At 40.7% G+C, this 21,263-nt stretch overlaps 2 protein-coding genes across 5 annotated transcripts in view; one reads left to right on the forward strand and one right to left on the reverse strand.

Annotated features, from left to right (window-relative positions):
• Positions 1 to 5,556: 5,556 nt before the first annotated feature.
• Positions 5,557 to 11,796, forward strand: LOC132868608 (hydroxyacylglutathione hydrolase-like protein). 3 transcript variants are annotated; one of them, XM_060901621.1, is made up of 8 exons: positions 5,557 to 5,954; positions 6,029 to 6,093; positions 6,219 to 6,336; positions 8,396 to 8,504; positions 8,768 to 8,871; positions 8,994 to 9,095; positions 9,227 to 9,306; positions 11,548 to 11,796. In XM_060901621.1, exons 1-8 carry the CDS (start codon positions 5,850 to 5,852, stop codon positions 11,705 to 11,707), a joined length of 843 nt encoding a protein of 280 aa, XP_060757604.1. In that variant the 5' UTR covers positions 5,557 to 5,849; the 3' UTR covers positions 11,708 to 11,796. The 3 variants fall into 3 exon arrangements, with proteins under 3 accessions (XP_060757604.1, XP_060757605.1, XP_060757606.1); XM_060901622.1 differs by having other exon boundaries at positions 8,997 to 9,095; XM_060901623.1 differs by lacking the exon at positions 11,548 to 11,796 and having other exon boundaries at positions 8,994 to 9,311.
• A 251-nt stretch (positions 11,797 to 12,047) lies between these two features.
• Positions 12,048 to 21,263, reverse strand: part of narfl (nuclear prelamin A recognition factor-like) — a 48,645-nt gene continuing 39,429 nt past the window's right edge. For both annotated transcript variants that reach the window (XM_060901620.1, XM_060901619.1), the window contains exons 7-11: positions 21,044 to 21,173; positions 20,889 to 20,961; positions 19,291 to 19,428; positions 15,961 to 16,118; positions 12,048 to 14,225 (exon numbers count right to left, since the gene is read on the reverse strand). In XM_060901620.1, coding sequence (XP_060757603.1) covers positions 13,984 to 14,225; positions 15,961 to 16,118; positions 19,291 to 19,428; positions 20,889 to 20,961; positions 21,044 to 21,173 — 741 coding nt within the window. In that variant the 3' untranslated portion in view covers positions 12,048 to 13,983. The remainder of the gene's footprint in view (positions 14,226 to 15,960; positions 16,119 to 19,290; positions 19,429 to 20,888; positions 20,962 to 21,043; positions 21,174 to 21,263) is intronic.

The raw sequence follows: 21,263 nt of genomic DNA on the forward strand, positions 1-21,263 counted from the left end.
GCGGCTACAATTATCAACACTTTAACGATCTTTTGGCCATTGCAAAAGTAGAAAATACTTTCAATACGTAAATTGTGCATGAATAACTACTCAAATTTCCACTGGAAAAAAAAATGAGTTGATTCCTGATTACTTGGTGTATTAGATCACGTGAGGCCGTTCCACAATTATGGACGCCTTTTGTCCGCAGTTATCGACACCGTTCCACATTTATTAGAAAAAAATCAGTATGTGGTATTATGCTAACAAAACATTAGTTTTTATTTAAATTTTGTTTTACATAGACTTATTTAGTACAAAATATCCTTATCAATGTCGGTGCTTACGTAAATGTGGAAGTAATTCTAATGTTTGTAAACAAATGAACAATGTTTTAACCTGTGTCAAATTTTTTTGTTCCACTTTCTACCCACTTCTAAGTATTTTCATAGATCACATTTTGTTAATCATTCGTTGTTTGTATTAACTTCTAGTTTTATAGTTTTACTAATAAATGTCAACAGGTAATTGACATTGTAACCACATGAAAATCCAGGTCAAAGGTTGCATGTCATTCTTCGAGCCAAAACTGTATAAAATGTCAACTGATATTATAATATGTGGTAGCTATTTACAACAGACTGAAAAAAAATCTGAATGGAATAGAAAAATCTGGCCATTTCAAGCATGCAATTTTTTTTATATGCTATGAAATTAATTCTGGTCTAATTCTATTTATTGCAATAGGGTTCCAAATGCTCTATAAACATTCCATTCTGTTATGAATCAGAAAAATTATAAATCACAGCACTTTTTTTTTCTTCTCTCTCTCTCAAAGTACTTCATCTACTTCAACAATGTTACACAAAGATCGATCCATAACAGTTGTAAATGTCACTTAATTCCACAGGGTGTCGATAATGGTGGACACCAGTGAAAGTGATCACTATTATCAACACCTCACGTGACTTCTCAAACGCGTGTTTAGATACAAAATGGCGACTGTCAAATAAAAGAGTAAAGAACAAGGTTTCGACAAGGAGATCATGAAATATCAGTGAATTTGATAAGCAAAAACATGTCCATGATCTTTCCACCATGCTTACCTGCGATGATAACATCCGGGTTTTCCTCAACTTGCTGATTGTGTTAAAAAAATTCCATCTCGGGTAACGAGCTGTTATCAGACGACAAGCTCAAAGGGTGAGGGTGGTCTTCCGGTTGTTTAATTAACCAATAATAACTGTTGTAACTGAAACTCACCTTTTGTAAAATTTGTTTTTATTGGTAAATCTGAAAAGGTGTCCAATTCAGGCCTGTCGATAAATCTATTATAATAATTTTTACGGACATTATTTCAGTTTTTCCTCTTATACAGTGTATCTTTCTCTTTTGTATATTTCTCCTTCCTTTCTATTTGAAACAGGATTATTTTGTCATGTTACTTTCCATTTTCCCTTCATTCTCACAGTCATGTCTTAACAATATTTATTGATCAGATAATTCACATCACACATGAATCGACCCTGATTATAGACTATTCCTTAGTGCTCACACTAATATCCATTGTCTCTAGCCACTTATCCTGTGCAGGTTTGGGGGCAAGCTGGAGCCTATCCCAGCTGACTATGGGCAAGAGGTGGGGTACACCCTGGACAAGTCGCCAGATCATCGCAGGGCTGACACAGAAACAAAGAACCATTCACATTCACACCTACGGTCAATTTAGAGCGAAATTAGCCTAACCACATGTCTTTGGACTGTGGAGGAAACCGGAGCACCCGGAGGAAACCCACGCAGACACGGGGAGAACATGCAAACTCCACACAGAAAGGCCCCCCCGTCAGTCACTGGGCTCGAACCCAGAACCTTCTTGCTGTGAGGCAACAGTGCTCACCACACTATTAGCTCACATCTCATTTTATTTAATACACATTGGTTTTTTTATACTATTGAATTGCTATATTGATCTTATTTTTGTTGGCTAGAGTTTTATAAATAAATAAATATTGCCTGTTATTTAGGTTTTCTTGAAATTTATGTCGAATTTGTCATGTTTTGGAAATATTAATTTGTATGGAAATATTTTCTAATAAATGGAGTATTAGAATAATTATTGTTAATTATGCAGTAAATTGTAATTAATTTAGGACTTTATTATTATTGATTAGAGCTATGGATTATCAATCTGTTTCTAAATAGTTCATTTGCAATATCTACATGGAACTCTCTGTTCCATCCATTATTTGCATGATTAGTTTCATTTCATTTTTCATTCTGTACAATACACTGTTATTTGTTGAGTGATTGCTGATCTGGAACAGTATGAGGGTTCACATGCCTTCGGGCAGCAGGAAATGACTTTAGGTTGTGGACCCTGACCCACGTGCTGTCTCCATCTCTGGAAACCAGAATTGTTCTGTCATGTTGTAATGTACACTTTGTTTTCTTCTCTTATGCATGTATTGCCTGTGTTTTTCTATTTCGTCGGCTGTTGTTGTTGTTAATATCTGTAGTAATCTTCCTGAATGTATCCATGATAAAATGTATTGAATACTGTACATTATGATTAGTTGATTTTTTGGGGGGGGTTTGTTTTACACACACTATATATATATACACAGACACACACACATACATACATACATATGTATATATGCACAATGTGTGTGTGTGTGTATGTATGTATATATATACAGTGGTGCTTGAAAGTTTGTGAACCTTTTAGAATTTTCTATATAACCCAGTTAAACAAATGAGACAAAAATATGATACTTGGTCATTTATTTATTGAGGAAAATTATCCAATATTATATGTCTGTGAGTGGCAAAAGTATGCGAACCTTTGCTTTCAGTATCTGGTGTGAGCCCCTTGTGCAGCAATAACTGCAACTAAACATTTCCGGTAACTGTTGATCAGTCCTGCACACCGGCTTGGAGGAATTTTAGCCCATTCCTCCATACAGAACAGCTTCAACTCTGGGATGTTGGTGGGTTTCCTCACATGAACTGCTCGCTTCAGGTCCTTCCACAACATTTCCATTGGATTAAGGTCAGGACTTTGACTTGGCCATTCCAAAACATTAACTTTATTCTCCTTTAACCATTCTTTGGCAGAACGACTTGTGTGCTTAGGGTCATTGTCTTGCTGCATGACCCACCTTCTCTTGAGATTCAGGTCATGGACAGATGTCCTGACATTTTCCTTTAGAATTCACTGGTATAATTCAGAATTCATTGTTCCAACAATGATGGCAAGCCATCCTGGCCCAGATGCAGCAAAACAGGTCCAAACCATGATACTACCACCACCATGGTTCACAGATGGGATAAGGTTCTTATGCTGGAATGCAGTGTTTTCCTTTCTCCAAATATCACGCTTCTCATTTAAACCAAAAAGTTCTATTTTGGTCTCATCCGTCCGCAAAACCTTTATCCAATAGCCTTCTGGCTTGTCCATATGATCTTTAGCAAACTGCAGACGAGCAGCAATGTTCTTTTTGGAGAGCAGTGGCTTTCTCCTTGCATCCCTGCCATGCACACTATTGTTGTCCTGATGGTGGACTCATGAACATTAATATTAGCCAATGTGAGAGAGGCCTTCAGTTGCTTAGAAGTTACCCTGGGGTCCTTTGTGACCTCACCGACTATTACACGCCTTGCTCTTGGAGTGACCTTTGTTGGTCGACCACTCCTGGGGAGGGTAACAATGGTCTTGAATTTCCTCCATTTGTACACAATCTGTCTGACTGTGGATTGGTGGAGTCCAAACTCTTTAGAGATGGTTTTGTAACCTTTTCCAGCCTGATAAGCATCAACAACGCTTTTTCTGAGGTCCTCAGAAATCTCCTTTGTTTGTGCCATGATACACTTCCACAAACATGTGTCGTGAAGATCAGACTTTGATAGATCCCTGTTCTTTAAAGGTCCCATGGCATGGTGGTTTGTTGATGCTTTAAACGGGCTCGTGGAGGTTTCCGGATGTTATATCCGCAGCCTTTCTCGAAATGAACCCTCGGCACGTAGATATAGCCTCCTGGGAGAAAGCCCCATTTCAGCGCTTTTCCCAGTGCGTCGTTTTGCTAATGAGAAGCAGGAGGCGGGGAAGGGTAGAGGCTGGGGGCGGGTCTTATCATTAATATTCATGACATGTAAACGTGTTACCTCTGATTGGCTAACAGCACTGTGACGCTACCTCCAGTGGGTCAGAACAAGCGGATGTGGGTGTCTTACTATGGCGAGAGAGAAGGAACAAACCGCGAAGGGAAAAATACCGCGCGCTGACATCATTAAGGTGCGACGCGAGGAAATAAAATAAATTCAACAAATGTTTGGGTTTTTACTGAACAAACAAATAAAATGAACGAGTGACTTAAAAAAGAATGTGGGTGTCTTTGTAAAAACTGTTTTGATTGGCTATTATAACAGAGCATGCTGCATGCTTTTTGGTTTTGTAGCGCAGAGTACCTGGCTAACTGCAGGAAGCGGTTAGCTGCACAGCTAATGTAGCCATTGCAAGGCTAACGTGGCACTGATTTTAAAACACGGCAAAACGACTTAACAGTTATACACTTAGTTGTTCGGTGTTTGTGGCTGATGCGGCAGGGATGCTTGGTACGGACCCAGGCTTCAGTGACAGTTGATGTGCAAAACCTGCCCTGTACTGTCCCAAGTTGTGGAAACATTCATCAGGAAAATGCTTCCGACAAACATACACCGTCTTAGGTAGACTCGACGGCGTATTATTGGAGTAAATAAAATTAAGCCACTGCGTCTTCAGGGGCTCTCCCGTCGGCAGTAAAAACAGACTCCTTTCTGTGTTGTCACATCCATGTACAGCACAATTTCCATGTTTGGTGGCAACTTTTGAGCTGGGCGGGCAATCCATACAGTGGGTGGGAATCCAGAGGGGGGGCGTGGGGATCATCTCCCTTGCTGACGTAGGCAAGGGAAGAGTTTATCAACGCGCCGTTTTGACGCGCCATTCTCAAATGTTGGGCATAGTTTGGTTTACACATTATGAAATTTCTAGCCACTGGGGTGACTTAAGAAGGTCAGAGGAACTCATTTTAATGTTAAAAAACCTCAGAAAGTGAAAATTTCATGCCATGGGACCTTTAAATAAAACAGGGTGCCCACTCACACCTGATTGTCATCCCTGATTGAAAACACCTGACTCTAATTTCACTTTCAGATTAACTGCTAATCCTAGAGGTTCACATACTTTTGCCACTCACAGATATGTAATATTGGATCATTTTCCTCAATAAATAAATGACCAAGGATAATATTTTTGTCTCATTTGTTTAACTGGGTTCTCTTTATCTACTTTTAGGACTTGTGTGAAAATCCGATGATGTTTTAGGTCATATTTATGCAGAAATATAGAAAATTCTTAAAGGTTCACAAATTTTCAAGCACTACTGTGTATACAGTATCTGTCCAGTTTTGTGTCACTTCCTAGGCAGAGATATAACCGTACCTATCCAATATGGCGGCCAGCTCGCTTCACTGATTGGCCAAGGAGCTCTCCAGATATTTTACGTAGAGATCAGTGTACCGCTGCATTCCCGGAAGCGTGACGTCACTTGCTTTATTTATAAATTCCATACGACTTCCTATTGGATAAGAATTACACGATAGGAAGTGCATAAGCCATTATTTCATACCTTATAATATCCGTCTATAGGGAGAAAGCAGCCGTTTAAGTTTCGGCCAATATAATTCAACCTCAAGTGAATGTTATTTGACTGAATATATGCTTTGATAGTGAATAATGCTACATTAATATAGCCTACCTGTCTTTTTTTAATGTTAAATATTAGAACAACCCTTGGATTTAGGGCAGCATTTTTTGAGTGCCTTGAGCCATGAAAGTGAAGGTTATTTCCATTTTGGAGGACAACTACATGTACTTGATTATAGATGAACAAAGTACAGAAGCCATTGCTGTAGATCCTGCTGTACCTCACCGGGTAAGAGTGCAATATGAAACAGTTTTATACATTAATGCTTTCACTTTCAACCATGTGATGTGTTTCACTGACAGCTGCTTGAGATAGTGAAAAGAGAAGGAGTGAGACTCATAGCAGTGTTAACTACTCACCATCACTGGTAGGTGGCATTTACAGTATCTCACAGTGGTGTGTGTGTGTGAGAGAGAGAGACCAGAACATCCTCCTCAGGCTAAATGTGTCATCTTGTGTTTAGTGGTGTGTTGTGTGATGTACACTGTGTAGGGACCATGCACGGGGTAATGAGGCTCTGCTGAAAGACCTCCCTGATTTACAAGTGTATGGAGGAGATGACCGCATCATGGGACTGACCCACAAAGTTACTAATGGCCAGGAACTCAAGGTATCCGTGAAAATGAGAATCATTACATGTGTTTAGATTTAGAAATGAGTCTTTTTGACATGGTGTGTGATAAAGAGCACTTCTAGCTTTCTTGGGTGTAATATTTTAGGAATATGGGTATGGCTTTCGTACCAATATTTGAGTTAACTTTTTGGTTGAGGGTGTAGTGGTTAGCACTGTCGCCTCACAGCAAGAAGGTTCTGGGTTTGAGCCCAGTGGCCGACGGGGGCTTTTCTGTGTGGAGTTTGCATGTTCTCCTCATGTCTGCGTGGGTTTCCTCTAGGTGCTCCGGTTTCCCCCACAGTCCAAAGGCATGCAGGTTAGGCTAATTGGTGGCTCTAAATTGACCGTAGGTGTGAATGGTTGTTTGTCTCTGCGTGTCAGCTCTGTGATGATCTGGCGACTTGTCCAGGGTGTACCCCGCCTTTCGCCCGTAGTCAGCTGGGATAGGCTCCAGCTTGCCTGCGACCCTGTAGAACAGGATAAAGCGGCTACAGATAATGAGATGAAATGAGATATTTTTCATTTCAAACTTCACCACATATTGTCTATTGGGGACAGAGGGGACTTGCACCCTCTTCTTCTGCAGCTATGTCTTTGTAATGTGTTCAGAGTGTATTTTTTTTAATTGTCTTGTTGAAATATCCTTGGAAATACTGACTGTTCAGTCTTTTCTATGCTTTGAGCTGGTCTGATGTATTTTATGCCCGTGTTAATTGTGACTTTGTTGTGTTCCTTTTCTGTGTCTCTTATCTGTTATGTCTTCTTTTGATTGATTTGTTTGTCATTCTGTTTTGTCTTGTACCATTGCACTGTAAAACATCCTTGGGTTGGTGAAAGGTGCTATACAAGTTAATTTGTTTTTGTAAAAAACGTCATCTTGAAGGCAGCATATGTTGCTCCAAAACCTCAATGTACTTTTCTGCATTAATGCTGCCATCACAGAAGTTTAAGTTACCTTTGCCAAGGGCACTGACACAAACCCATACCATAACAGACCCTGGTTTTTGGACTTTTTGCAGGTAACAGTCTGGATGGTCCTTTTCATCTTTGGTCTGCAGCACACGGCATCCATTTCTTACAAAAATATCCTTGAATACTGATTTGTCTGACCACAATACATGTTTCCACTGCATGATGGTCCATCCCAGGTGCCTCAGAGCCCAGAGAAGTTGATGGTGCTTCTGAACACCGTTAGCATAAGGCTTCCTTTTTGCACAGTAAAGTTTTAACTGGCATTTGTGGATGTAACTCTGTATTGTAGTACTTGACAAAGGTTTGCCAAAGTAATCCCAAGCCTATGTGTTTATATCAGCTATAGATGAATGAGAGTGCTTAATGCAGTGCCATCTGAGGGATCGGGGATCACGAGTGTTTAGCTTAGGCTTGTGCCCTTCATCCTGAGTTGGTGGAACGAGGCTATTCTCCTCGAGTGCCTTCTCTGCTAGCTTGAGGACTTGATAGTCTTGCCGGATGCTATCAAGTCCTCAAGCTAGCAGAGAAGGCACTTGAGCAGAATAGCCTCGTTCCACCAACTCAGGATGATAACACTCCCCAATGGCTATCAAGGCAGCACTTTGTCATCAAAGCTGCAGCGCTCGGACTCCTGGGTGGAGCAGAGATGGTGGGAGGAATGGAGCCACTTGCGCACCACCTTGCACTCTTTCATTGATTTCCCCTCTGCAAAGCCCTGTGGTTACCATCTCACCCGCAAGGCGTGGACCCGCTTCAACCGCCCCCACACTGGATGGGGCAGGACCCAGTCCTTCCTCAAGACGGACAATTTTCAGATTTTATCACAACACGTTAATCCAATGTGTATACAGCATGGTAGCTAGCAGGTAGCCCCTGAGCCCTCTAGTAAACTTGACTTGAGCTGATAAAGTAATAAATCAGCTTTAAGACGGTGTCAAGGATATTCCTAAAGGGAAAGAGTGAATGCATGTCAACAAAGGTCAATTTAAGAGTCCTCCTAATGCAGTATGGTAAAGCAGTACCACTGAACACCATGCTGAAAGATAACAGTGAATAAATTCTCATGTTCTCTTTCCTCCTCTAGTTTAACACTATAAATGTGAGGTGCTTGTTCACACCTTGCCATACTTCTGGACACATGTGCTACTTCCTGTGGGAAGACAACTGCCCTGATTCCCCTGCAGTGTTCACTGGTATGTGCCTTCATTTGATTATTCTGGTCATTCGCTCATGCTTGGGTTCCTGTTTTGCAATGTGCATGAAGCATTTCAGTTCAGGAAGTTCAGCTTGAGGTTCACTTCGTTATAGTACAAAGAACAACTGACATGTGAAATCCTATGACAGACTGGCGTTCCAAACAGGGTGTATTCCTGCCTTGTGCGCTGTGACACTGACAAAAATAAAGTGGTTAATGTATGAGCAAGTGAGTGGTTGTTCTGTCTGCTCGGATTGTCAGGGGACACACTGTTTGTGGGTGGTTGTGGAAAATTCTTTGAGGGAACGGCAGAGCAGATGTACCACAACCTGACCGAGGTGCTGGGAACTCTGCCTCAGGACACAGTATGTCACTGCTGCCACATGTTTTAAGAATTAAAGAGATGGTCAGAATTGGAAATTACATCACTTCATGTTTCCACTCAGGTATATCTCTTTGTACTCACACAAAGAATTGTATTTTTCGGAAGATCTTTTGTGGTCACGAAGACACAATAAAGAACCTGAAGTTTGCGATGCTGGTGGAACCAGAGAACGAGAGGGTGAAGGAGAAGCTTAGCTGGGCTCGGGTACGATCCGCCTTTTTCGTTATAGTGCTCGTCTTACTGAAATACATATACTTTTATTTCAACCAACATTTCCATAGAATTCCTCTGAAGATTGTTGCATACAGTTTTTAAAATGTCTAGTTAATTATTAGGCAAGAGACGACGACGACAAGCCGACAGTGCCGTCAACGTTATTGGAGGAATTTGAATACAATCCATTCCTCCGTCTCTCGTAAGTGCATCTTTATTCCTCTTTAGTGTTCACATTAAAAAAGCAGACTGGTCAGTTCACATGAATGCATGCAGAGGGAAATAATTCACCAGCTTCAAATTCTTGAATAAATCTGTATGAAAAGTGACCATAAATACTTTAATTTACTTTTGATTTTGTTTGTGAAAATAAATGCAAAATTGCGTGCTGGCCTGCAGAAACCCTTCAGTTGGTCAAACTGAGACATTTTATACTATACAGAGTTCTGAAAATTACCTGGAGTAAAGTTGTAGCATTTAAAGGTTTGGACACCACAAAAAGTGAAAAAGGTTGAAAAGTGCATTTAAAGATTCCAGTCCAATTCCACTGCAAGATGCTCCACCTACCCCTACATTTATGATCTATATATGGTAAAAGGGTGGCACAGTGGTTAGCACTGTTGCCTCACAGCAAGAAGGTTCTGGGTTCGAGCCCAGTGGCCAACAGGGGCCTTTTTGTGCAGAATTTGCATGTTCTCCCCATGTCTGCATGGGTTTCCCCCACAGTCCAAAGACATGCAGTTACATTACCTGGCTACTCTAAATTGCCCATTGGTGTGAATGGGTGTGTGTGTGTGCACGCGCGCAGAAAGGAACCGGCCACCCTACTGCTGCAGTTCTGGCCAAATCAACCAAGCATAGTTCACCTCAAGCCCAGATCGGGTTCGGCAATGACAACAATACATTTTAATAGTGTGAATGTAGTTATCACTTTTTTTTTTTAATCACCAGCATCAGTCTCATCTCCTTAGGTAAAAGTTACTTTTAATCACATTGTCGTGTCTTTACTTTTGCTCCTATACATCAGTGTGGAAATAATCACACAATGAGACCGTCAGTGATGGCGTAGCTCACTCCGGCCCCATCTAGTCCAGAAGGAATGATCTAAAGGGGGCCACCTTGCACAATAAATGTTGCAAGCTATATCCGTCCATCCGTTATCCATAACCACTTATCCTGTGCAGGCTCGTGGGCAAGCTGAAGCCTATCCCAGCTGACTATGGGTGAGAGGTGGGGTACACCCTGGACAAGTCGCCAGGTCATTGCAGGGCTGACAAATAGACAACTAACCATTCACACTCACATTCACACCTATGGTCAATTTAGAGCCACCAATTAGCCTAACCTGCATGTCTTTGGACTGTGGAGGAAACCGGAGTACCCGGAGGAAACCCACACAGACACAAGGAGAGCATGCAAACTCCACACAGAAAGGCCCCCGTCAGCCACTGGGCTTGAGCCCAGAACATTCTTGCTGTGAGGCAACCGCACTAACCACTACACCACCATGTTGCCTACAAGCTATACACCCTAGGAATGCCTACTTATTTGCCAGAAAGAATCCAAAACGACGAGGAATTGATTGAGAAGAAGCGATTTTTGTTGAACTGCTCATTAATGCTTAATAAGTCCATAACTTCATTAATAATTGTAATTAGGCAAATCTGGGTAGAAGTTATATGCACCCTAGGTACCCCTACCTTTGTGCCAGAAAGAATCAAAAGCGGTGAAGAACTGAGGGAGAAGAAGCAATTTGTATGGAAATTGCTCATTAGAGATTAATTACTCCATAACTTCATTTTTAGTTGCAATTATGCAAATTTGGGTAGAAGCCATATGCACCCCAGGCAGAGCTACCTTCCTGCTAAAAAGAATAAAAACCTGTGCAGAATTGAGAGAGAGAAGCAGCGATTTTCGTGAAATGTGGATGATGCCGGACATCACCTGTCGGCCGGATGAGCTAATAACTAAAGCAGTTCTGTTTACTAAATTTTCTATTTATGTCTTTTAATTAAATCATTTCTATACAGAGTGTAAGCGCCGCTTGTTAAGCTGGCTCCTTTAACATTCCTGATCTTTGCAGGCAGAAGGTCAAGGCAAGGCTATTCAGGAAATCAGTCTAAATAAAAATACTAATTAAAAACAAAATAAAAAAATAGCAGTGCAGCTTAACATGAATAACGTCAAGAAAACTGTACAGTGAAAAACTTAGAATAAATATATAAATTTTTTTTAAATCTTTCTGATTCCTGAGCATAATCTGAAAGTGTGTTTTACTTTCGGCAAATCTTGTAGTTTGGGGTATGATGACTAGGACATAATGCTGAGGAGTGTATAAATCTTGCAGTGTGACCCTGACACAGATGTACTTTCTGTAAATACAGGGCTTGTGTACACTATCTGTAATGTTATTGTCCTGTATCTATCTGTATAACGTGCACAGTGAGGAGGGCGTGCAGAAGTTCACAGGGAAGTCAGATCCTATCGAGGTTCTACGTGTGCTACGAAAAGAGAAGGACAACTTCAAGAAGCCCAAAGAGCGCATTCACCCACAGGCTATGCTCGCTCTGGAATGGGGTCTGGTTCGACCAAAACTCACTTAAACAGAGCAAAGCAGGGCTGCTGCATGCTGATGTTACTACTACTTCAGTAATAAACAGTAGCAGTGCCATTATAAGGAAACATGATTAAGTTTAGCATAGTGCTTACACTGCATTGCTAAACATAATTTATCATTTGCATTTGTGCATTTTTTCACAGAGTCATTTATGTCAATTATCCTGAGTTATATTTGTTTACACGTTTGTACAAACCGACACTGTAAATAATTTACAAAAAAAATCATTAATGAATTGTATTTAAAAGGCATGTTCACTTTTTTTTGTTTACATAATTTTACCTCAACTACAAAAAGGATTTAATGCTCAGTCAATAAAGCTACAATTAAATTAAAACAGGTTTTTATTGAGAAACAGTCAGTCATGTTTATTTCCTTAAATATAGGAAGAATAATTTCTCATTTATCCACACACATTTTCTTAACAGAATGTAAATGATTCCAAGCACTGTACCTGCGAACACAAAGCACAATCATTTCATTCTCTCATCTCATTATCTCTAGCCGCTTTATCCTGTTCTACAGGGTTGCAGGCAAGCTGGAGCCTATCCCAGCTGACTACGGGCGAAAGGCAGGGTACACCCTGGACAAGTCGCCAGGTCATCACAGGGCTGACAGATAGACACAGACAACCATTCACACCTACGGTCAATTTAGAGTCACCAGTTAACCTAACCTGCATGTCTTTGGGCTGTGGGGGAAACCGGAGCACCCGGAGAAAACCCACGCGGACACGGGGAGAACATGCAAACTCCGCACAGAAAGGCCCTTGCCGGCCACGGGGCTCGAACCCGGACCTTCTTGCTGTGAGGCGACAGCGCTAACCATTACACCACCGTGCCGCCCTCATTTCATTCTTCTAAATCTTTTTTTTTTCATATGTATATGAAATATATAAAAAGCAGATCTTTCAAGTTCAGAAAAATGGCCTCTTGTTTTGTGCCGAGTAGGACACTGATCACGCTCCTCATGTGACGTGAAACCAGCTGAGGAATGAAACTGGAAATATTTAATCCAGAGGAACAGAGGACTATTCTGCTTGCTGACATTAGGAATATGAATATTAATGTTCTGTGTAGCTGTCTTACTGTCATTTAAATAGAAACAGAAGTTTTATTTGCGGTGAATATATTGCATTTTAGTATAAATACACAGGTGATTTATAGAAAATCGCGTGCACTGATTGGTCCAGAGATTCAGACTATTTCTCAATAATCACCTCAACTGACTCAGCAAAATGGCAGCCAATTGCTTTGTCACTGTGGAAGAATTACAAATGATGAAAGAAAATGCTCTTCCTAAAAGCACTAAAGATGCTCCAAAGTTTGGTCTAAAACTATTCAAAAGTAAGGTGGAATTGTGATTTATTTCATCTATTTCAAAACAAAGTATTTTATGTGAGTCGGCATAGATAAGTGACAAGCCTTCGACGCGCCGTTATTACATTTGCATGCCGCTTTTGAAGTTTGGGGGAAAAAAATTTGAATATGATTTTTAAAATAATCACCTGTGTATTTATACTAAAACAATTATCTGTCTCAGCGAATATCGGTGAATAATTAATAACTGAGACGAAGTCGAGGTTATTATTCACCGATATTCACTTGGCCTTCAGCGAATAATTCTTAAATAAAGATGAAAGGGCTTTACCCCAAGAAGAACAGATTCAATAAACTACAGTACAATTTATCAGTCATTAAATCATTGGCTGGATTAGGTTATAGCTAAAATAATTAACACTACATAAGCAGAATACATTTGTGCTTAATTTTTTTTTGGTGTTTAGACAAATTAAAGGACTTCATAGGAAGAGTTCGTGTTTGGCTTGCTTCTGTGCACAGCGTGATGCTACTACAGAGCAAGCAAACAGTGTGGAGACTTCACAACCGAGTCTCTGATAGGTTTTTACAAACGAGGTATTCCCGTTTCAAAATGGATAACTCTGAGGCACATTAGTCTCGTTTCTGTATTTATGGAAATTGTCATGAAATACTGGAGCACTTGTACGTGATGCACGAAACAAAGCTGCAGAAAATAAGTGAGCTTGGAAAGTGGTTATGCCTTTGTGCACATAATCATTTGCTGAAATAACTACATATGAACACTTCTTGTACTTTATGATACAAGAAGGTTCTCAAGCACGTGATCATGAGCTCACCACTCTAACACTTGTCCTGAGTTGCCGTGCTGTAGTTTATATTCCACGCATCACTTTTCTGCTTTAAAGACTTCAGACCATTCAGACACCAGGCTCTGAGGTGTTCACCATTTGATGGTAAGTCCGTTGGTGCTTTTCTCCACTGTGTGATACTGTGTGTGAAGTAGCTCTTGTGCCTTTTCCTCTCCCATACTCTTTAGCCATGTGTGGTAAAGCTCAGCGACGCGCTGGTCCTCCTCGGGTACAGACGGCTGCTCTGCTTTGTACGCTGCCTCCACCTGTTGCAGCAGCTCCTTGTTGGACTGATCTGCTAAAGGCTTCAGCTGACCACCTCCATTCAGACACCCTGTGTATACACACACACAGATCATGCCATCTATAAGAACAGAACACGATGACGTTTTGCTTTTGTAACCTGTATTCAATGACCAAATTCAAGTGCAGATTATCTATAATAGAATGACTGATGGGCTGTGAACGAAATGCACTCTTCTCTGTTTAACAAGACAATGTAATGTGACCACTTGCCACTTAGTTGATTCCTGGTCAGTTGTGCATCTTTAGATCATCAGCTCATGCCCAAGACTGTTAATACAAGGGTCACTGTATAATTCATGTCTGTCGCTTAAGCATCAATATGAGTATCAAAAGGTAATGGGTCACTTTTATTAGGGTTTTAAAAAAATAAAAATAAATAAATATCAGAGACCAGATCAAAAAGAACAGGGGTGGGTTCCCCCAAAAGCCTCTTAACAATAAGAACAGCTGAAGGCAAATTTATCATCAAAATTCTATTTCTCATTTTATAAAATATAAGAATGCATTTCTGACAGCTATTTTGTCACTGCTATAGCAAGTTATGAGTGTTTGAAATATGCTATGTAATATATATAAGTCCATATGTCAAAGCAATGGCCATAAACAAGATTCGCTGAGACCCGTGCGAGACATCATAGGACGGAAGTAAAACATACAGCGGAAATCAAAGTGACCAACATCTGCCAACGTTGTCAAAAGACGCGCGCACCTTCTTTCGAACGCTGATGTAATCAAGCCGGAAGTTTTCCCTGTGTCCGAAATCGCTCTCTATATAGGGCACTATATAGTGGGGACGCCATTTTGTAGTGCTGTCTGAAACCTTAGTGAGGATTATGTGGGAAATGTGCTCAGTATAATGTGTATTTATCACAAAAATACATGCATGTATTTATTATTTTGAAAACCCACCAGCCGACTGATCTGGCACGTTTTAATTGTGCGACAGTAATGACGTCCATACCAGCGCGATGGACTAGTCCTTATCCTGTCGTCTTTCCAATTCTTCTCTACTCCACACTGGTTCGAGGGTATGGAATAATCTCCATCACTGATGAAGCTGTCAAATCTCGAAATTAATCTAAATTGGAATGATACGGCGATCTGGCCACTGTGTAAACAGTTTTCAAAATGGCAGCGCTGACACTTCACATTTGAAGTCTTGCACAAGTCTCGTGAAGATCGCACGGATAAGCGACACCTGCCATGGACCATATGAACTTCATTCAACATGGCTAAAAACCAAAAAGGCAGATAAGTGTAATATAATATGCCAATACGAGCCACGATATAAGGTTAATAAAACCGAAAATGTAACTGAATAACACATTAATTAAAAAATTACAGCAAGTTTAAAAATGACTTCAGTTCCCCTTTAACCAGGAGTGCGTGTGTTCATTGTGCTGCTCACTCTACCATTTAACAATGATCTTTGCACTACGATGCTTTTGGGAAACCCACCCCCAGTTTAGTATGTAGGCAACAGTCAAGAACACACTGGTGAACTTAGCTGAAGAGGTTACTGTCACCAAACACTGGAGCATTTTGCTGATCTGACTTTTGTCTAAAATGTCCTGTTTCTCATATGTATTATGCCTGAATGCAAGCCAACACTATGTTTATCTGCCTAACATTTTAATAGTATGATATTTAAATTATTACACAATTAATTGCTTAAAGGAAAATAAAAATCCAGGTGGAGACGTGTAGAGGAGAGGACACATCAATGACACGTTGGTTTACAAAATTAATCCTACTACTCTCACCTGACGGACATGCCATGACTTCTACAAAATGGTATTGTGACTTTCCCCTCTTCAACTTCTGCACAAGGTTCTGAATATTCCTGAAGCCATAGGTGGCAGCAAAGCGCAGAAGAACTTCTCCATCTTTCTCTAGAACAACTTCCTGGAAGTCCTTATTTCTGTTGTAAAAAAGAAAATCTACATAAGTACACAAGGTATAGAGCGATGTACTAAGATAAAGATGGACAGATGAGAGTGAAAACATGACGGCTAAATAACAAGAGTCATCAGGAGATGACATATCTCCCCCCCACACACACACAAAACCCCACTCCAAATTTTCCTGAGCTGAATTGGTTGCCATGGAAATACAGGGGGAAAAAAATCATCACTGAAAATGTCAAAAGGCAAAAACCTCCTCTAGTCACTTAACATAACTGTCAGGCAGTAGCGGAGATTTTTTGGGGGGGGGGCTGCAGCGCGAACAATCCGGGGCCTCACCGCTAGGGGGGGCCCCCCACTGGTCGGGATTTTTTTTTTTTTTAATACAGTTTATTGACCACATGTCCATTCGGAATTATTTACAACAAAATTGTTCAATAAAAATATATTATGTAGGCTGGGTTAGGCATAGTTTTTGTCTGTTTAACATTTTGTTTATAAAATGTGTCATTTCCCTCCAGAACATAACCCTACAGGGCGCTCTAGAATCTTTAGTTCAAAGCAAGTGGTTAACCGCAAGCAACGTTCGGATGTCCGTGGTTATGAATAAATGAGCAAATATGATAAGGAAGTTTAAATCCGGTGCTTGTAAACGGAGAGAAAGATTGGAGGTGCAGCAGAGGAGACTGTCTGTCACATCTAGCTGTGCCCCACTGACAAGGTACTTTTGCCAGGCTCAGGCCGACTGAAACTTAAGAGTTTCTTGCACTCCACCATGGGTGAGTCGTGGCTGTCAGACCTGGCGCTGCTCTGTATCGAGAGAGACATTGAGGTCAATAAGGATAAAGTAGTCGACGGATTTGCAAACATGAAGGAGAGGATGCTAAAGCTCAAAATAGATTAAATGTTTTTGCAGTGTGCATGTCTTTTTAGGCCTGTTAGGCTACGTGTCTGTTTTTTCTTTGTTGAAATTCTTAAAAGTGGGCCAACTTTTAACATTCTTGAGTTCACAGTCGCTCATTTTCCTGATAGGTGTGGGCTATGGGATATTGTTTTTATTTAGCCTAAGTTTCTTTTCTTTAAAAAGGATGGGATAGTTGTTGTCCCTTTAACATGTTAAATGAGTTTGCAAAGTTGTTGTTTGCTTGTTTGACCGGAATAGGCAGCTATGATCAAAGTTTTTTTTTCTGAAATAAACATATATTAAATATTTTGGTTTGTACTGCATGTTACGTGTGTGAATGGAAAGGTTGCTGAAATTACACTAGTGTAAGCCAACGTTTAGAATTGGCTAGTATAATGGACTGTTTGGGCTACTGCAACATATCAGTGAGGGGGGGCCCAAACATCTCCCCCCCCCCGACACAATACCCGAGCTCCGCCCCTGCTGTCAGGTTTTGTGAAAAAAAAAGTTCCTAATAGTTTTTGAGTTATGCTTTGGAAACTAAAAATGTTTACAGACAGACAGACAGATGGATGGACAGAGTGATGGCTATATCCCCCTGCATTATATCCCAAGGGGATAATGAAGACTTCGCAGGTTTAGTCATCACGCATCTTTTAGTCTGGAAAAATCTGAGTAAAAGTACTTTTAGTTATTAAGACCACGTTCCAACCTTTTAACGTCCACCTTGCTTGGACGCCAAGTACAGTGCATGGGGTCAAATGAAATCAGACACATTTTTATTTCATCTCTCAAACCATTTTGTGCTTGGCAAGCTTCCTGCCATGTAAACTTAGTAGTGTGAATGTTACATCTTGTTTTAATCAAAGTTTTTGTTCACTTTTAGATTAGATTAGACAGAACTTTACTGATCCCTTTGGGAGGGTTCCCTCAGGGAAATTAAAATTCCAGTAGCATCATTATAGGATAAACAGAGAATAGAATAGAAAAAAAAAAAGAGAGAGAGAACTTCTAGATAAATTAAGTCTTTAGAAAACTTCTAGATAAATTATTTACATATACAAATATATTAAAAAGATATGAAAATAAGTCCAGCAGGAGAGGTATTGCACATTTATATTGCACACTGTCCGGTATTGCTTATTGTTAGGCTAGGCTACTGCTCCTTCCCGTCCTCTGTCCTCCTGTTACCCCTCCTCCCCCCCAGAGAGGAGTCGTACAGTCTGATGGCATGAGGGACAAAGGAGTTTTTAAGTCTGTTCGTCCTGCACTTGGGAAGGAGCGTTCCATCACTGAACAGGCTCCTCTGGTTGCTATCATGACGGTGTGCAGAGGGTGACTGGCATCATCCATGATGTTCAATAGTTTGTCCATAGTCCTCTTCTCTGCCACCATCACCAGAGAGTCCAGCTTCATGTCGACCACAGAGCCGGCCCGCCTGATCAGTTTGTCCAGCCTAGATGTGTCCTTCTTGGATGTGCTGCCCCCCCAGCACACCACGGTGTAAAACAGGACACTGGCGACCACGGACTGATAGAACATCCACAGGAGTTTCCTGCAGATGTTAAAGGACTGCAGCTTCCTCAGGAAGTATAGCCTGCTTTGTCCCTTCCTGTACAATTGGTTGGTGTTGCAAGTCCAACACTTTAAACACTTAACTGGTTTGTTTTTGGGGCAGCACGGTGGTGTAGTGGTTAGCACTGTCGCCTCACAGCAAGAAGGTTTGGGGTTCAAGCCCAGTGGCCAACGGGGGCCTTTCTGTGAAGAGTTTGCGTGTTTCCTCCGGGTACTCCGGTTTCCCCCACAGTCCAAAGACATGCAGGTTAGGCTAATTGGTGGCTCTAAATTAACCGTAGGTGTGAATGGTTGTTTGTCTCTATGTGTCAGCCCTGCGATGACCTGGTGACTTGTCCAGGGTGTACCCCGCCTCTCACCCGTAGTCAGCTGGGATAGGCTCCAGCTTGCCCGCGACCCTGCACAGGATAAGTGGTTATGGATAGTGGATGGTTTGTTTTTGTACACAGGGATATAAAGGATTAAACGCATGTTTGTATGTGCCATTTTATCAAAGCTGTACTTTTATAGTTGGATTTCCCCCCCATTCTTTTTAACTGATTGAAACTATGTGCATTCATTTATCTCTGAAACTCGTAATTTTTCACTCCCTCTTGTGTATTTTTGTCGGTCTTGTGTAAAAGACTATGAACTGCGTGTATGAATTGATTTTTTATTTATTAGTTGCTATTACGATATACTTGTATTTGCCTTGGTCTATGCACACTTACTTGAGGGTCTTGTATGTGAGTTCCTCCACTTCAACTCCAAAGAGCTGTTTTGCAGCATGAGTGTAGACGTGATGAAGATATCCACCTGAACCACTCCCCGCATGACACAGCAACTCCTCACCATACACATTACTGAACCTACAAGCACAGCCACACAAATTATAAACAAACACAAAGTATAGTAGAGATGAAAGTGGAACCCTGAACTTTTGAAAGTCAAACTAAGATATGGGGGGGGGGGCAACGTCCCCCAAAAATATTTTAATAACATAGCACGCAAAACCCTGCATTCTAGTGCATTTTAGTACTTTTTTCACTAAAACAAGTTATTACTTTTAAGCCTTTTTCTTTCATGTACATTAATGATTAACATGTCAAAAATATCAAATTTAATTCCCCTAGTTAATGAGTAACTTTCAGGAGTGCATTTAGAAAACGCGGTGATTTTCCTGCTACACAGTTCATTATTTTGAAAAAAATCAGACAGTTGAAGGTAAACTCAGCAAAATCCCAAAACAGTACTGTTAAAAAGGAAAGGTCTGTTAGAGTTTCTAAAGCTTTCAGGTTTCAATGTTGGGGACATTGAGCCTCGTTTATCAATCTTTTAGTAGAGTTGTATGTTTGCATAAGCTAAAGTGAACTAAACATTTCTAATTCATATTTATGCGAGTTGAAGCCAATTGTTTACATTAGTTCGTATTGTCTGTAAATTTAAACACACCAATGAATACCAAATTTCTCATGTAAATCAGGGGCGTAGGGTGCGTGTGTGTGTGTCACACTGACTGGCAGCCTGAGTACGTTATGTAACAAAAAATAAATTACCATTGCTAATTTTAGGTAGCTTAGAAACCGGCTCTTCCATTATTGCTGTTTCTTCCACGTTTTCTTGATGCTGTGTTCTTGAAACGGCACTAAAACTTAGCTTCGAAACCACAAAATGGAACTTTGATGGAAAAAAAAAATATATATATATATATATATATATATATATATATATATATATATATATAATAAATTGCTTACCTCTCTTCACGTCGAAAGGAGGAAAGTCATGCTTGTTTTGACATGGCGAATTATTAACAAGAGAAAATACTCGTAATTCGCAACTAAAAAGACTGCAGCTACATGGCAGCTTGAACATGCTTTCTAGTGTGATTGTGTTGCGCTTGCGCAGAACGGTGTCAGTCCTGCGCGCCTTAGCACGTGCACCTGAAGGCGCGCCTTGGGCACACACGCCTAACGAGCTCCGGCACGCGCGCCATTAACAAAGAACACCTGTCTTTAATCAATGAACTATGTTTGGGCTATTTAAGGACCGCGCCCATGCAAGGACGATCTGAAGTATTACGCCGCGTCTAGGAACACGAAAAATCTGAAAAATAAATTTCTCTATTCGGAAAGCCAGAGATTTTCAAGAGTTTTGTCAAATATCCGGATTTCCGGGTATTTCCGGAAGACTTTCATCCCTGGTATAGTGTCGCTCGACAGAATAGTGTCTTGGCTGGTGTCATGCCTCTACACTGCAAATGCATGCTGTAGCACTGAAATTAATTCTTAAAGCCATACTGTTTTTACTTATACAGATGGAAACTTACATGGTATCTAAAGGTGCTGGCTCTAGATCACTCAGAGACACACCCTCCTGTTCCAGCATCTTGAGAACTTCTCCTGGTAATGAATCAGATTCACAACATGACATAACTTTTTGTGTAAAAACAGCCTGTGTCTCCTCTATTACAGTGTCCCTTACCTGATGTAATGACACAGTCCACTTCTCTGGTCTCTGCCTCGCTCAGGTAGAAATCCGGTCTGGAAGCTTCCAGTTTCTTGTCATAGCAAGGCATCACGGTCACATGGTAAATCTTTTGCGGTTCAACACCCTGTGCAACAATAAGCTTTAGATCCTCTACTACGTATTAGGATTTGGGAAAATCAAAGAATGCAGAAGACATCTGAATCGAACAACCTTC

This window comes from Neoarius graeffei, chromosome 20 (genome assembly GCF_027579695.1).
Source record: "Neoarius graeffei isolate fNeoGra1 chromosome 20, fNeoGra1.pri, whole genome shotgun sequence".
NCBI classification, from domain to species: Eukaryota; Metazoa; Chordata; class Actinopteri; order Siluriformes; family Ariidae; genus Neoarius; species Neoarius graeffei.